At 43.8% G+C, this 17,199-nt stretch overlaps 1 protein-coding gene across 3 annotated transcripts in view; it reads left to right on the forward strand.

Moving 5' to 3' along the window:
• PPFIA2 (PPFI scaffold protein A2) overlaps window positions 1–17,199 on the forward strand; it is a 1,995,062-nt gene that overhangs the window by 1,742,730 nt on the left and 235,133 nt on the right. For all 3 annotated transcript variants that reach the window (XM_085652973.1, XM_085652974.1, XM_085652975.1), the window contains one exon: window positions 15,860–16,060. In XM_085652973.1, coding sequence (XP_085509099.1) covers window positions 15,860–16,060 — 201 coding nt within the window. The remainder of the gene's footprint in view (window positions 1–15,859; window positions 16,061–17,199) is intronic.

Below are 17,199 nucleotides of genomic sequence, written 5' to 3' on the forward strand. Positions count from 1 at the left end.
TTCAATGGTTTTGTACAAGTGAAAAGTCCAGCTAACTATAACACCCCTGAAACCTATGGTTTTTTCAGTGAATATATATATATATATATATATATATATATCTATATTCACTTAAAAAACCATAGGTTTCACACATGTTATAGTTAGGTGGATATTTCACTCGTAAAAAAATAATGAAATTCCCCCGTTATAGTTAGTTCAGCTAACTATAACTCGCTCGCCCGCAATCCACTGCTCATGACGTCACATATTACATCACTCATGACATGGTCAGTGGCATCACTCATGACATCACTGATGACATCATCCTTGTGATAGAGTGGCGGTCGCGCGAGTTATAGTTATCTGAACTAACTATAACGGGGGAATTTCATTGTTTTTTTACAAGTGAAATATCCACCTAACTATAACGTGTGTGAAACCTATGGTTTTTTCAGTGAATTTGTACGTTTTTTTTTTTTTTTGGTTTTTCACCGTGCGCGCGCACCCCCGAGATTTTTTTTTAAAAAAAATTTAATTTTTTTTTCTGCCTTCGGGGTCCTTCAGGGACCCCCCCGACAAAGGCTAGGGGGTCAGGAACTCTCTACCCTGCCCCCTTTTCACGTTCGCCACCTTCCTTTTTCACTCGCGCACTGTAAACAAAATGGCGACCGACACTTCCTGATTTCGACCGATTTGAACGTTGACTAACGTTAACCACCAATCAGAATTACGCTTGCGCACGTTAGGGTGCTCGCACGGTGCGCGCTTATAGATATTTATATGCTTTTAAATGCTATTTTCTCAGGAACTACTGAACAGATTTACACCAGACCTGCAACGTGTTTTCCCCATGCATTTTCCCATAGGACCTTTAGTCGAAGGTACAGCCCGAACGACTGAACAGAATTACTTGAAATTTGGCAAAGAGGTAGTCCTCAGGTCAGGCATGTGCCTTTTGCATATATGGTGTAAATCCGTTCAGTAGTTCCTGAGAAAATCAAAAGTAAAATCATATATATATCTGGGCGGAGCCTAACCACACATCTCATTGTGAGATCTGATTGGCTGTCAGCACTTCATCCAAGAAGTGTTGGCAGCCATCTTGGGACCAATATACATGATGGCATCTCATTAAAAAGCATTGCAGTTAATAGAAGGTTTTAAGACTTTAGTTACATTATAAATCATTTGTTGATGGTACCATACTCATTTTAGGAATTGTAGTATGTTCTAAGGTGATTTTACCATGTGAAAAAGCCTTCTGCTGGGATATCATGAATCATGTTTGAGAGAAAACTATTTTCACATGCTTTTCCCACAGAGGTTTGGAAGGTGATCTATAAGCTAAACTGAGAGCATATTTCTGTAAATTCACATTATCTTTCTCAGTCATGTGAGAATGAAGTCTGACATTCTCAGTAAAACATGTACATCCAACAAGGGCAGAGACTGTCAGTTGATTCCTTTGTGTTCTACTGCAGCTTCCCAGAGTGTTCCAAAGAACAACTAGAGCGCTACCACTCCTACTTATGATAAACGTATGGCACACCTGAAGCCATCTTGATTGGAATAAAGTGGTAACTCTTAAAACATTTAATTTAAAAAGGAACAAAATGAGAGGGTTCATTTTGCCATAGAATGTATGATTAGTGCTGCAGAAAGAAAAATTAGAGCACATTTTGAGTGACTTCTCAAATCCTCTTCTATTTCATTAAAGAATTCTGACATGCAGACTGAAACATGCACTTTCAATATCAGCAGCAGACTTCCCTGGTGAGCAGTAGCTTTACTACAGTGATCTAATGAGCAACTAGAGTGCTAACATTCTGAATTTATGGCGAATGTGTGACACATCTGAATGCCTTCTTCGTTGAATCAAAGTAAAAAACTGACAGTATGCCTACTGAGGAGACTGTAGAAAATGAGTAAATTAGGAAACTTCATAACAAGTCTCCCAAGATGGCCACCTGAGACAAAAGAGCCCAAATGTAGCACAAATATCACCGAGATGTAGCCCAAGTATAGCCCAATGACAGAAATCCCAGAGTGTTTTAAAGAACAACTAGAGCGCTAACAGTCTTACTTATGACAAAAGTATGGCACACCTGAAGCCATCTTGATTGGAATATAGTGGTAATACTTAAAACATTTAATTTGCAAAGGAACAAAATGAGGGGGTTCATTTTGCCATAGAAATTATGATTAGTGCTGCAGAAAGAAAACTTAGGGCACATTTTGACTTGTCAAATCCTCTTCTATTTCATTAAAAAGTTCTGACATGCAGACTGAAACATGCACTTTGAATACCAGCAGCAGACTTCCCTGGTGAGCAGTAGCTTTACTACAGTGATCTAATGAGGAACTAGAGGGCTACCATTCAGAATTTATGGCAAATGTGTCACATCTGAATGCCTTCTTGATGGAACCAAAGTAAACAAGCAATGAAAATGCAATAGGTCTCGCCCTCGTTTAAGTTAAAGCAATTCTGTTTGTAATTAGGTGGCTTTTTAGCTTTGCTTTTATTAGTGTTTTTCAAAATTTCATGTACATAACATGCATATATGTATATGTATGCATGCATTTATATTTGTATTTATATAGATATGCAGATTATATATATGTTTATATATGTATGTATATATATATATTCACTGAAAAAACCATAGGTTTCAGGGGTGTTATAGTTAGCTGGACTTTTCACTTGTACAAAACCATTGAAATTCCCCCGTTATAGTTAGTCCAGCTAACTATAACTCGCGCGCCCGCAATGCACTGCTGATGACGTCACATATTACATCACTCATGACATGGTCAGTGACATCACTCATGACATCACTGATGACATCTCAAATGACATCACTGATGACATCATCCAGTGAATGTGTGTTTTTCTGAAAATTAAATATGTTTTATATATGTATATCTCAAGGTCGATAGAAGAATAAATGGGTATATAAGTGTCTAAATGAGATCTGATTGGCTGTCAGCACTTCATCCAAGAAGTGTTGGCAGCCATCTTGGGACCAATATACATGATGGCATCTCATTAAAAAGCATTGCAGTTAATAGAAGGTTTTAAGACTTTAGTTACATTATAAATCATTTGTTGATGGTACCATACTCATTTTAGGAATTGTAGTATGTTCTAAGGTGATTTTACCATGTGAAAAAGCCTTCTGCTGGGATATCATGAATCATGTTTGAGAGAAAACTATTTTCACATGCTTTTCCCACAGAGGTTTGGAAGGTGATCTATAAGCTAAACTGAGAGCATATTTCTGTAAATTCACATTATCTTTCTCAGTCATGTGAGAATGAAGTCTGACATTCTCAGTAAAACATGTACATCCAACAAGGGCAGAGACTGTCAGTTGATTCCTTTGTGTTCTACTGCAGCTTCCCAGAGTGTTCCAAAGAACAACTAGAGCGCTACCACTCCTACTTATGATAAACGTATGGCACACCTGAAGCCATCTTGATTGGAATAAAGTGGTAACTCTTAAAACATTTAATTTAAAAAGGAACAAAATGAGAGGGTTCATTTTGCCATAGAATGTATGATTAGTGCTGCAGAAAGAAAAATTAGAGCACATTTTGAGTGACTTCTCAAATCCTCTTCTATTTCATTAAAGAATTCTGACATGCAGACTGAAACATGCACTTTCAATATCAGCAGCAGACTTCCCTGGTGAGCAGTAGCTTTACTACAGTGATCTAATGAGCAACTAGAGTGCTAACATTCTGAATTTATGGCGAATGTGTGACACATCTGAATGCCTTCTTCGTTGAATCAAAGTAAAAAACTGACAGTATGCCTACTGAGGAGACTGTAGAAAATGAGTAAATTAGGAAACTTCATAACAAGTCTCCCAAGATGGCCACCTGAGACAAAAGAGCCCAAATGTAGCACAAATATCACCGAGATGTAGCCCAAGTATAGCCCAATGACAGAAATCCCAGAGTGTTTTAAAGAACAACTAGAGCGCTAACAGTCTTACTTATGACAAAAGTATGGCACACCTGAAGCCATCTTGATTGGAATATAGTGGTAATACTTAAAACATTTAATTTGCAAAGGAACAAAATGAGGGGGTTCATTTTGCCATAGAAATTATGATTAGTGCTGCAGAAAGAAAACTTAGGGCACATTTTGACTTGTCAAATCCTCTTCTATTTCATTAAAAAGTTCTGACATGCAGACTGAAACATGCACTTTGAATACCAGCAGCAGACTTCCCTGGTGAGCAGTAGCTTTACTACAGTGATCTAATGAGGAACTAGAGGGCTACCATTCAGAATTTATGGCAAATGTGTCACATCTGAATGCCTTCTTGATGGAACCAAAGTAAACAAGCAATGAAAATGCAATAGGTCTCGCCCTCGTTTAAGTTAAAGCAATTCTGTTTGTAATTAGGTGGCTTTTTAGCTTTGCTTTTATTAGTGTTTTTCAAAATTTCATGTACATAACATGCATATATGTATATGTATGCATGCATTTATATTTGTATTTATATAGATATGCAGATTATATATATGTTTATATATGTATGTATATATATATATTCACTGAAAAAACCATAGGTTTCAGGGGTGTTATAGTTAGCTGGACTTTTCACTTGTACAAAACCATTGAAATTCCCCCGTTATAGTTAGTCCAGCTAACTATAACTCGCGCGCCCGCAATGCACTGCTGATGACGTCACATATTACATCACTCATGACATGGTCAGTGACATCACTCATGACATCACTGATGACATCTCAAATGACATCACTGATGACATCATCCAGTGAATGTGTGTTTTTCTGAAAATTAAATATGTTTTATATATGTATATCTCAAGGTCGATAGAAGAATAAATGGGTATATAAGTGTCTAAATGGATGATTTGTTTTTGAAAAATTGATTGTGTAACTGACTGATTAAGTGTATCATAGTGAATACATGGCTTAGTGAGTAATGTTTAAATATGTAAATATCTGTATCAGTCTCTCACTTTGTGTATAAGTGGCTGCATGGGTTGGTGAGTAGCTACATGGGTGTCTATATAGGTTATTAGTTGGTTTTTTGAGTATCAGTCTGAGTGTCTGCATGGTTCGGTGGGGGGTATTACGTAGTGCATAGGTGCATGAATGAGTGACTCCCTCTTTGTATGTGTTGAAGACAGCATGTGTGCAGGACTGTATGGGTGGATGAGTGTGTGTATGGGTGTGTTAGTGAGTGAATGACTGTCTCAATAGTGTCTTTATGAGTAACTACATATGTTTTAAACTAGTATATGTGAGTATTGGTGTATATAAGTGAGTATATGTGAGAGTGAGAGATTGGAAGAGTTCCTGTGTGAATAAGTATGTGTTTCTATAAGTGATTGTTTAAAAGACTAAGTATGTGTAAGTTTCCGTAGAAGTAAGTGTGGTGGTGTGTGTATAACTGTATATGCAAATAAATGTATGTTTGATTCTTTATTAGCATGAGTGACTATGTGTGTGAGTAACTCTATGGATGAGTGGCATTGTGTAACAGGATGTATAGGTGTATGAGTACATATGATGAGTGAATACATGTATGAGTGACTGTATAGGACTGTTGGTGAATGAGTGTATGTGGATCTTAGAATTACTGAAGAGGTTGTTGTAACTGATATTGGTATGTCCATTGTTTTGAAAAGTTTAGTCTCTATTTTTGAATGTGTGTATCAAAGGTTATATTAGGGTGAGAGGAGGTCTGCCACTTAATCACAAGGATGATGTCATCAGTGATGTCATCAGTGATGTCATTTGAGATGTCATCAGTGATGTCATGAGTGATGTCACTGACCATGTCATGAGTGATGTAATATGTGACGTCATCAGCAGTGCACTGCGGGCGCGCGAGTTATAGTTAGCTGAACTAACTATAACGGGGGAATTTCAATGGTTTTGTACAAGTCCAGCTAACTATAACACCCCTGAAACCTATGGTTTTTTCATTGAATTTCTGAGGTTTTTTTAAATGCTAATTCCTAACTATAACGTGCCTGAAACCTATCGTTTTTTCTGTGAATATATATATATATATATATATATTCCCTCTCCTGCCTGTGAATAGGGGTCCAGTTGCTGGGCAGGCCAGACTCTGCAGCCCTGATTCACACACCTGATTAACAACTCATTAACTCCTTCTCTGCTGCTTGATTGAGGTGACGCAGCACAGCATGAGAGTCTAAATAAATGAACTTATGTCCATGAACCGGCACAACACTGTGATTATTGTGCAGGTTCATCCGACCCTCCCTTAGAAATTGGGACATTTTTGTGTTTTAGAAGATAGTGTTGGATGCCTTGAAAGTTCTTCAAAAACTGTGACTGTCCAGGCAAATCCAGGCCATCTGGTCATTCTAACTCTAATAGAGCTGTCATTGCACAGATTGCTGTCTGGACTCCCCCACTTGTTTTTGGTGAAGGGAAGCCCAATTAGATATTGGGAGGGAGGGGTGAAGACAAACACTGACCACTTCTGTGTGTGTAAAAGGCCGCTTTATTGAAACAGGTGCACATGACAGCATTTCCTGGCCAAACTCCTTACAAAACAAAAACCTTGCTATACATCCAGAGAACTAGCCCCTATCCTATCCCCACTCCTACAAGCATGCCCATGCTGCAGCTAACTCATTAACTGTATTGCATTTCAACATTTTCAAATTGAATTCCCCCTACATCCTATGAGTATCTATATGAACCTGTAAGTAACCAAAGGTCCTAAAATGAACCTTTAACTACCTGCCTACCCTCCCCTGCACATGGATCCCTACCTGGCAATACTAAGCAACTTATGCAAACTTCTGTCAAACTTTTCATGCCCCCCATAGCACCTGTTCCAAGCGACTGTGTACACAACAACCCGCCCCTGCACATTTGTCTCAACACGTGCCCAAAAATAACCAACCAAAATGTTTCCCACCCCCAAAAAAAACCCTATAAAAAAACCTCTATCAAAAGGGACGGGAGAGAGGGAAAAGAAAACCACTGACAAGGACTGCCAGCCACCAGGTCGCCTGAACCTTAAATGGTGGTTGGTAGCCCAAACGCGACCTCTAAATAAACGTTGGGCTGTGTTTGGGCTATAATGCAGCCCAAGACTGCACCACCCTCCCAATCAGCCCAGGTGGCAGACTTCCCTCTGATCAGCTGCCCCTCAAACCCTCCTTGGGAGGGAGGGGTGTAGACAAACACTGACCACTTCTGTGTGTAGAAAAGGCAGATTTATTGAAACAGGGGCACATTACAAAATGTCCTGGCCAACCGTCTTACTAAACTAAAACCTAGCTATACATCCAAAGAACTAGTCCCTATCCCACCACTACGATCCCCCCAAACATGCCCACCCTGCAGCTAACTCATTAACTGTATTGCATTTCAAGATTTCCAAATTGAATCCCCCCTACATCCTATGAGTATCTATAATCAAATGTCCTAAAATGAACCTTTAACTACCTGCCTACCCTCCTCTTGCACATGGACCCCCAACTGGCAACACCAAGCAACTTCTGCAAACTCCTGTCAAACTTTTCATGCCTCCCGCCACCCAGACAAGGGGGGTTGTGAAACTAGTCCCCTTTTCTTCCCCCTCCAGCCATCAAGTCCTTTATCTGGTCCAGTCTCTATCGTTTCACATTCAAAACCTTACCTAACACCTCCCTGATCAATAGTAAATTCGAGTCCATGCCTATGCGAGACAGATGCACAACATCCCTTCTAAAGGTCTCAAACTTAATGTCAGAATGACAAATCCTGTCAAACCCGAGTTCCCTACAAAAACGCACCATCTCTCTGTTAAATTTCCTCCTCACCCTGTCTATTGCCGCTGGTTTAGAAGGCCTTCTCCAAGAACGCCAGGGGACAGATTCTATTCATAACACAAACACACCTGAGCACTGCGCCTTAATTTCCATCAAATCCCTGTTCATGGTTCTGTCATGTCCCCAACTCCTCAGGATCGGAACAATGCTCAAAAATGGTCCACCTCTCGATAGCTTCAAGTTTGTGTGCTGTTATAGCACAGATCAGTGAAGTGATCGAGCGAAGGAAGGAAAGGATGGGGACAGCGGGGAGGGAGACCTGAAATGACAACAAATAATATCCTATAAGTAACAAATTGTATATGATCCACTCTAGATATGGAATACTTCTATTATAACAGACAAATACATGTAAAGAAAAATAACAAGAACTTGTCAGATGCGCCCTTGATGTAATCACTGCTCCTATTAATTCAGCAAAGCACCAGAACCAGAAGCCTTCTGGAAAGGGCACACACTAGTTGGAAGACATGTGAGAACATAGAGATATAGGAGTAATCACCACAACACCCTGTCTATGACATTATATAAGGTATAACCATCAAAGGTCTTGGTCAATAACTCCAAACCTACCCTTTTTACACAAGACCTGACGTTAGCAAGAGGTATCAAAAAGACTCTTCAACTATTTCCTGTTAGAGCGGCCTGAACATAGAGAGAAACGTTCAGTAAATAATAAAAACACGCACAAACTTATTTAGTTATTTCCCTGCGCAGATTGTGAGAGATTCACATGTAATGAAGGGTATAGGTTCATTAATGTCTCTCACTGTACAATACTTATGATACCCTGGTTGAATAGTTACTTAGCAAAAACACACAGTCAACGAACACAACATATAACACAAAAGCGTCTGAAAGTGCCAATCAAATCCGGGCACTCGCAAGACCAAACTGTGATAGTTTATGGTTGTTTCAGAATATGCTATTCTTCCTCCTGCACGAGACAACAAACGTGTGTCTCTCCAACACGGAGGAATATGGATATATGTCAATAAGGCACTAAAGAATCAAATACTGCATCAGTACTGCCGGTATCCCTACCACCTGCATGAGAACGCAAACATGTGTCTTGCCAACAGGGAGGGACACCACGAGTATGTAACTGAGGCCGGATTTGGAATTTAGAGCATAACGTCAGAATATGCTAACAAAACAATATAGCAGGTCAAGGAACTGTCTCCAAAACGAGAACGGACTGTCGTGGTGTATCGACACCCTTACCGGACCTCTAACAAGTTGAGCAAAGAAGCGCCTCACGCCAGCACCCAAGACTCCGGAATAATCGGCAACGCTGCAGGGAGGCGGATGTGCTTTTGTATCCTTCCGATTCCCTGACGGCAGCGCGTCCTCTGCGAGGCATCACGGGAATTGTAGTGTTTGTTTCCAGACGAGGACGCACGGAAACATCAATCACGGCAGGACTACCCAGTCTCGAGGTGAGACAGGATTCATGCCGACAGCCAGGAAGAAAAGAGGGGAATATGACAGGTTCTCATCAATACCACTCCTTTTTCCTTGACCAAATCATTCTCCCCCAAACAAATTATCAATATGTCTGGGCACCACGACCCAATCATCATCCCATTTAATATGTTCAACAAATCCCTATATAGCATACCCCCTTTTCCTTTCCATGTAACTAGAAACAAGCATTCATCAAACCCAAATTGGTCCCCACCCCCAGCTGTCCTGCTTGAATCGCAGCCCATTTTACGAACGAATATCCAAATCACCACCTCCTCAGACGTCAGGGCCTTTACCGCACATGGAAGGAAACAAAGAAGCAGTAAGCATTTTAAAAGGTCCCTTCTGCCACGCTAGCCTCATCCCCCAGTTCCCGCACATAGAGCCTATAGCATCCTGATTATAAACATCCTAAGCGCATGATGCCCTCGACAAACACAACCCCGGGATGCTGTTTCTGATGCCACCACAATGCAGAAGGAATGTGTGCCATAATCCACAGCATGCACTCCATGGCGGCCCAGGGCTGACCGGAGCATCGTCAATAATTGATATGCTGTCACCCTACCCCCTGTATGTGGAGAAAAACCACCCAACTATCCCTCCTTCACCTAGCACTTACCCCAGGCCACCAGGCAAAGTCTAGAAGAGCCCAACTCGCTCAAGATGACCCGCTTCCCTTGAGCCCTCAGCTCTGTCTTGGATTGCCGAATCTCCACTTCCCATCACTCTGTGTCCTAAATCACTTCCCCCCAGAAAAGTTCTCTCCTGCCCCCAAGGAGCTCAGATTCTCTGAAAGCCCTGTATGTCTTCCAGACCATTATTGTATAAAATGCCATGTTTCCCCAGATCTGAACACACCGCAGTTAATTGTTCCAACACCCATAACATATTCCAGGACAGAGGTTTCCTAACCCTCCCCTGCTGATCCTGCGCCTTTGCCCAACCTTTTAGATTCCTATGCCCCAGTTTACCTCTCGACAGGGGATAACCTCACAGCAATTTCCCCTTGAACGCTAAACCTGCCAGCCTCCCAGCAATGGTCACCCGGGACAAGCCTTTGTAGATCAACCTCAAAATGTACTCCACTACGTCTTCGCTGCATGCCCATCCCGTCGCCCTACTCCATGTCCCTGATGCCAAAAACACCTCCCAAACCTGTACATATGCCCTGCACATTAAATCCACTAATAACCCTACTACCAGTTGTACCACCCAGCATTTGATGACGGACCACAACATGTCCATGGGTGTTTCTCTGTCCGCGTCCTTGGCTAACCCATGGAATCTCCCCCAATGTGAATGAGACAAAGCATCCGCAATATCATTGTCCACACCTGGAATGTGACATGCTCTGGAAACGATGTCATAGCGCAAACAGCCCAGCACAAGCACCCGAAGCAACTTCAGCACCTGCGTGTCCCTGACTGACTGTCTGACTATATGGACCACATCCATGTTGTCCACCCGAAATAAAACCTATCTGTGTGCCAACTCTGTACCCCAGAGTGTCACCGCTACCACTAAGGGGAAGAGTTCCAGGAAGGCAATGCTCCTCCCTCCGTGAGCCCATGCTGCCGGCCCAATGCTCCACGCACCATCTGCTCTGCCAATAGACACCAAAGCCCAGGCCTCTGGCCGCATCCTCAAAAATATGCACATCCCACTCAAGAACCCCCCACCTCACCAAAGGAATCCCGTTGAAATCCCGCAAGAAAACAAACCACATCCAAAGATCCTCTATTACTCCGCGCGAGATTCATACGTGCAGAAGGACCGTCCTGCCCGAAAGACACTGCATGCAAAATTGAGATGACCCAGAAGAACCTGAATTTCTTTCACCTCTTGACCTTTCCATTCCCCAGCATGCTCAATGTCAAGGCTAGTATTTTTCCCAGCTTGTGTTCTGGTAATCTGGCTTCCATACGCACTGAATCAATTTAAATGTCCAAAAACGACAGCAGAGTGTTGGGGGCCACCGTTTTCTCTGGTGCTAGTCAGCGACCTCTGGTATGCCGATGAACCGGGTGCCCCCACCAAAGAGAAATCGTCCAAGTAGTGTGTTACCAGGTTATGGCCTGTCTGCCATGTGAATATCCATAACAGGGATGTGTTGAAGCACTCAAACAACACGCAGGATATTGAGCAGCCCATCGGTAGCGCTTTATCCACGTACCATTTGTCTTCGAAATGCATACCCAGTAGCTGAAAATCTACAGGGTGTACTGGAGGCAGCGGAAAAGCGGACTTCACATCGCTTTTTGCCATAAATACACCTGGGCCTGCCATCACTACCAGTGGCATGGCCTCATCCATCAAAGAATAGGACACTTACATGACCGAAATCATTCACCGACTGACCCGCCGGCCACGCCAAAATTGCCATTCCTCCTTCATGGGAACTACCCCAATTGGAGACACAATAAGGTTCTCTAAGGGCCAATCACAGAAGGGGCCTGCCATTCTAACCCCCGAACCTCCTTTTCCAGTTTGTCCATCACCACCTGCTTGTGTTCCACCGCTGATCGCAAATTGTCCATGCACCGACAGACCCTCGTAACCCAAACGAAAACCTCAGCGAAACCCAACCCGCAGCAATTCTGCACCTTCCTTTCGTCATTAAATTACCAACTAGTACTCCAATCACTTGAGGTTAACTGGAGTACGATCACTTTTCACCAGGTCCTTGGTCTCCTCTATCCCCTACTGGGCCTGTGAATTGCTGCTGGTGTTTGCCCTGTCTTCCCTCACACTGCTCCTACTGACCCCCACCTTGATTGTAGTACTTGCCCCCTGCCCCATAGCAGTTGATCAAGGGGTGTCTACCTGAACATTTCGAACATTCGTTGCGGTACTTGCAATACTCCTGTGTGCATAACCCCTTGTTAAAATTCTAACACATCCTTCCTACCCTCAGCATAGGTTTTGAGAATCCACCCACCCCTACCCGGGTGGGATGCCCTAGAAAGGGTCGGTACACAATAGGCAGACCACTCGCTGTAAATATGGTTTCCCCCCATTTTGCAGCCCCCATAGTGTGCTGTCACAAATCTGAATCCAATTTGCCCCATTTGCATTCCCTGTTCCACGCCATTCGTCCCCAAAACTCCTAGTCATACTGTGCCCGTGCGTACCCCTGCCCCGTGATTTGGGCCTCCCGATTCACACGCATGTACTTAAACATGGCCACGGAGCGATCTGGGAATTTCTCACAGTATACACTGGCATATATTAAAAACTTCACCATCCAGTTTTCAATCATAAGAGGAACTTTCGGCTGCTCGGCCAGCTCATATTCCTCCTCCTTAGAACCTCCCAATGGATCATCCAAACACTCCAATACATCGCCCTGCACCTTCAGTACCTCGCACTCTCCAAACTTAACTGTGGTGCCGTGATGCCCGGGGGGCCTCAGCGACCTTGCCCTGCTGGTTTGCCACTGCCCCACACGCCATTGCTGTCTCTCGCATACCAGTTACTATTTGCGACCTACTGGCTGCTGGGGCCAAGGAGGTCACCTCCGGGCCTTTGTGTGTTGGCCGCCTCGGGATCCCTTGCTGATTCCCGGCGAACCACACTGGAACCTCACTGGGTCAAGTCCTCTCTTCACCTTGGCATGATGAACCCGTGCCCAGATCTACCAAGTCGGCTTCGACGCCCCTCTCCTGCCCCTTAAATAAAGAACACAGGACTGGTGTGCTGGAAGCCCTAGACCCCATCCCCGCCGCCTCTGGGCCCTAAGACACAGTCTTCCCCTGCCCTGTCAGCTGGAAACTACCAGGGGGCACTCCTGACTCGCTCCCTCCCCCAAGTGGCCAACTCCCAATGGAGGTACCCTTGATCATGCCAAAATCCCCATCCACCCATGCCTCCTCCCCCAAATACTGCTCTCCGTTGCTCCATTCCAGCATGGTTGCCACTAGGGCGGAAGATTGACCCCTCCCGAATCCCCACGCTCTGCCTGGTGGTCCTCCTTCAGCACCTGTCTCGCCCCCAACGCAGGGACCAATCCTTGCCTATAAAATCATCTAAGCGGGACACCAGGTCCCCCTCCCTGCCGGTGTCTCCTCAAAATTGCGAAAAATATCCTAGCCTGCCCAATCTGGGCTGTCATCTCCTGCCTCGGCCCCTCCCTCCTCCCAATCCAGCTCCATCCTCCCCACTCCCTCTCCTGCCATCCGATGAGTCCATGCCTCCCTCTTCCCTGCCCACTTTTGCCGGTTGCCCAATAATTTTACCTTCTCTGGCCCCTCCCCACCACCTGGCCCTGCCCTCAATCCCTCTCATTTCAGCCACAAACTCCTTGAGCGGGTACACCGAGGCCTCGCGCCTCCATGGGCCCCTCCCAGCCTCATGTGCATCAAAGGCGGGTGGCTCCTCTGATGCGGCCCACTTTTTTTCTTTTTTCATCCCTGCGGCCCTGAATACACGGCTAACACGTGACGGGCTGCCTCCCACAGCTCCACCCTCCCTGGCTGCACCCCCAGCTTGCATTGCGCGCAAGCCTGCGAGCCGACAAGCCTCCCAGCATGCTGCTCCTTGCCCGCAACACTCACCACCCCCCATGACGTGACCTTGGACATCACAAAGGGCCGTGCCCCAATAGGCCTGGCCCCACCCCCAAACGGCCACTCCCCTGATACCAGAGCAGCTGCAAGCTCTCAGCTCCTGGGGCACTGACCCCGATGCCCACTCTGAATGCAGTGGGGATCACGCCAACACCGCCGCTGCCACCCCCGCAGAGGCCTGGCGAGGTGGGCAAGCTGAGCAGGGAGATGCCTTCCCCACCACCAGATCCATTCTACCAGCCCGCCACCAGCATCTCGCTATCGGGCATGGTAAGTGCAACAGCTACCTATATGCACCAGAAAGCGCTGTGTAACCTATACAAGTGACAAAGAGCAACAAAGAAAACCACTGACAAGGACTACCAACCACCAGGCCTCCTGAACCTAAAATGGTGGCTGTTAGCCCAAACTGGACCCCTAAATAAGTGTTGGGCTAATTTTGGGCTATTTTGCAGCCCAACACAAAATGGCAGTCATTGGACTGCACCACCCTTCTATTCTGCCCGGTGGTCAGACTTCCCTCTGGTCAGTTCCTCCCCAAGTAATGTAAAAAAATGTAAACAAATGTATTTTTCTTTTCTTCAAATGATTGGGCTTTCCTTCACTAAAAGCAAGGAGAAGCGCCCAGACAGCTATCTGTGTATCGGCAGCTCGATGAGAAGAGGAACAGGGAGCACCACAGGAGAATTGAACCCATTCAGATGTGCTCCCAATTTGTTGTGTGTGTGTGTGGAGGGGGACGGGGAGGGGCTTCTGATAACTCCATTGCCTACAACTGCAGGGCTGTAATAACTTAACTACATGCCCTTTGTTATGTGCTCTTGCCTGTGGCTCAGGCCCATAACAACGAGGAAGGTAATTAACATCCCTTTTTACTGCAGGTGTGGGCAATACCACTTAATTATTTTTGAGGTACCTTGAATACCCTCTTTTTTCTCCAATGTGGTATCTCAGCTATCACCATGACCATTGCCATGGTTATTGTTACTAGATGCTGACTTACTGTTCTAGATCGTTGAGTGAAGCAGTCAGTTATAGAGTGGTCTTGTCGTGTGTGGATGGACCTGCTTACTCCAATAGATTACTCATCTTTACATGAAATACTTGCTGGAATCCTTATTACATCTAACAATTGTACACAAGAATATGGAAGTGGTGATATTTGAGTGCACTTTAGCGCACGATATTTGGATCCCTATCACTTTTTTCAATCAGTTTTACAGCGATTCTTGGCATGTTAACATTTTTCAGAATTTAATTTTAATTAATCGGTGTGTCGATATGCCTTATTAAAAAAAAAATAAGACTGATGGCCACACTGATGGATTTTAAAAATAACACGAGGTCTGCAATTTGCATTTTGCACTGAATATGTTTCTTTGTGATGTCTCTTACCATCTGGCATATATTACCTTAATGTGCTTCTTAAGGTGCAAAATATAATCATATGTTGGTCTATTTATATGCAAATCTTATAATGGCAGGAATACCGTTTGGTACCCAAGGGTGTCAATATTTCCAAGGGCAAAATCATTCCGAGTTAAATGTGTGCTCTTTAGAATCTGCAATTCTATAAAAAGAGTCACACAGGTGTGCACTTTACAAACGCACATCATCGTTATATAACCCGAAGCCTCCACCTTTCTAGGTTGACTTTGCATTTGTTCTTATTTTCTTGTCTGATGCTTGTATGGCCAATTGAGTAAGAAAACCTTTAAAGTCATAGCATAAGAAGAAATGTTCTACTAATATTGTCTTCAGTTTTATATCAGAATTCCCTAAAGTATTAAATCTGTACAGTAAAATACATGCTTCCATAACACAACTAACCTATTTCAGAGTCTTTTGGCTGAGCTGGAACTGTTTCCTTACGCTAATTTCAATCTATTTAAAAACATTTTATGATTTGCTTTTTGATTGGGCTGACAGGTAAAATGAGCACAGAATGGACTTCAAATTTCTGTAATAAAAATGTGTTTTTTTTTCCCCTTTCACATCAAACAGCTGTGGCTGGGGATGCCCGCCTGGTATGTAGCTGCCTGCCGCGCCAACGTCAAGAGCGGGGCCATCATGTCTGCGCTCTCAGACACGGAGATCCAGAGAGAGATTGGCATTAGCAATCCTCTTCATCGCCTGAAGCTCCGCCTGGCCATCCAGGAGATGGTATCACTGACAAGCCCATCGGCCCCTCCCACCTCCAGAACAGTGAGTTACTTCCCGTTGTCTGTCCTCTGTGTATCTTTGGGAAAGTATGAATGCCGGCACGAGCTGGTGCGAGTTAAACTGTGGCAGTGTACACTTCAAGGTGAACATGAATTCTTCTGGCAGAACGTGCCTACGTATAGTCTGTGACGTCTGCTCAATGGTGACGCCCTAGATTGATTGTCATCCATTACAGGATTGTTACACAAGGTTATGCTCAAGGGTTGTGTTTTTCCACTAATCTTTAGGTAAAGACTACTAACAAATGTAAACCTGAAATGTGTGCAGCTAAGACTTTTTCTTAATGCTTATTTTTTCATCGATACAATTCTTCCCATTTCAATGTTCTCAGCTTTTGCAATTCTTGCATTCTAAATGTAAACTGTAGTTGGATGTGTGTGAATGTTGATGGAACTCGGCATGCAGTCACGTCATGCATAATATATCAGCCTCTGGTTAGCAGATGCTACTGGCAATAGTAATAGTTTTCACAAAATAACTCTTTATGTAGGGGATTTAAAGTAGCCCCTGTTTTAGGTCACATAGTGAAACAGGGATACTATCCATGAATGTTTTCTCTCATACTTGAAGAAAGTGATGTGCAGTAATATATGGTAACCCAACTTTTTTACAGAATGACACTCCTTTCCCCCTAATAAGGACAACAGGAGCATTCTGTTACTACCCATTGAAAGTGCTTTAGTTTTCTCCATCACAAACTTTGCAACACTCTGAGACAATGAGAAAAACCTGAAAACAGGGTGTTAAAAATATGCAAGCACAAATATGCAAGTTTGCAGCTCAATCCAAACAATTAGGGCCTCATAGTCATAACTGTTTTGTTTTCCGCCAAAGTTTGATTGTTCAGAATAGTCAAAAACCCCATGTAAATTTGAAGGGGGGACTTGGAATTACCAAATCAACATATACTTGCACATTTATCAGTGGATCCTCAGGATTCCTTTCAGAATATTTGGTAACTTTGAAACCCTGGTGTTCCTATCTGGCTCCAACCCTTTGGAACAAACTGCCACTTCATGTCAGCACCCGCCCCGACTACAATAAATTCAGGAAAGCACTAAAAACTGCGCTGTTTTAATCCAATTCCAACTTGCTGTACTGACTGTGCCCCGAGATACCAC

The sequence above is a fragment of the Triturus cristatus genome, chromosome 4_1 (genome assembly GCF_964204655.1).
Source record: "Triturus cristatus chromosome 4_1, aTriCri1.1, whole genome shotgun sequence".
Taxonomy (NCBI): Eukaryota; Metazoa; Chordata; class Amphibia; order Caudata; family Salamandridae; genus Triturus; species Triturus cristatus.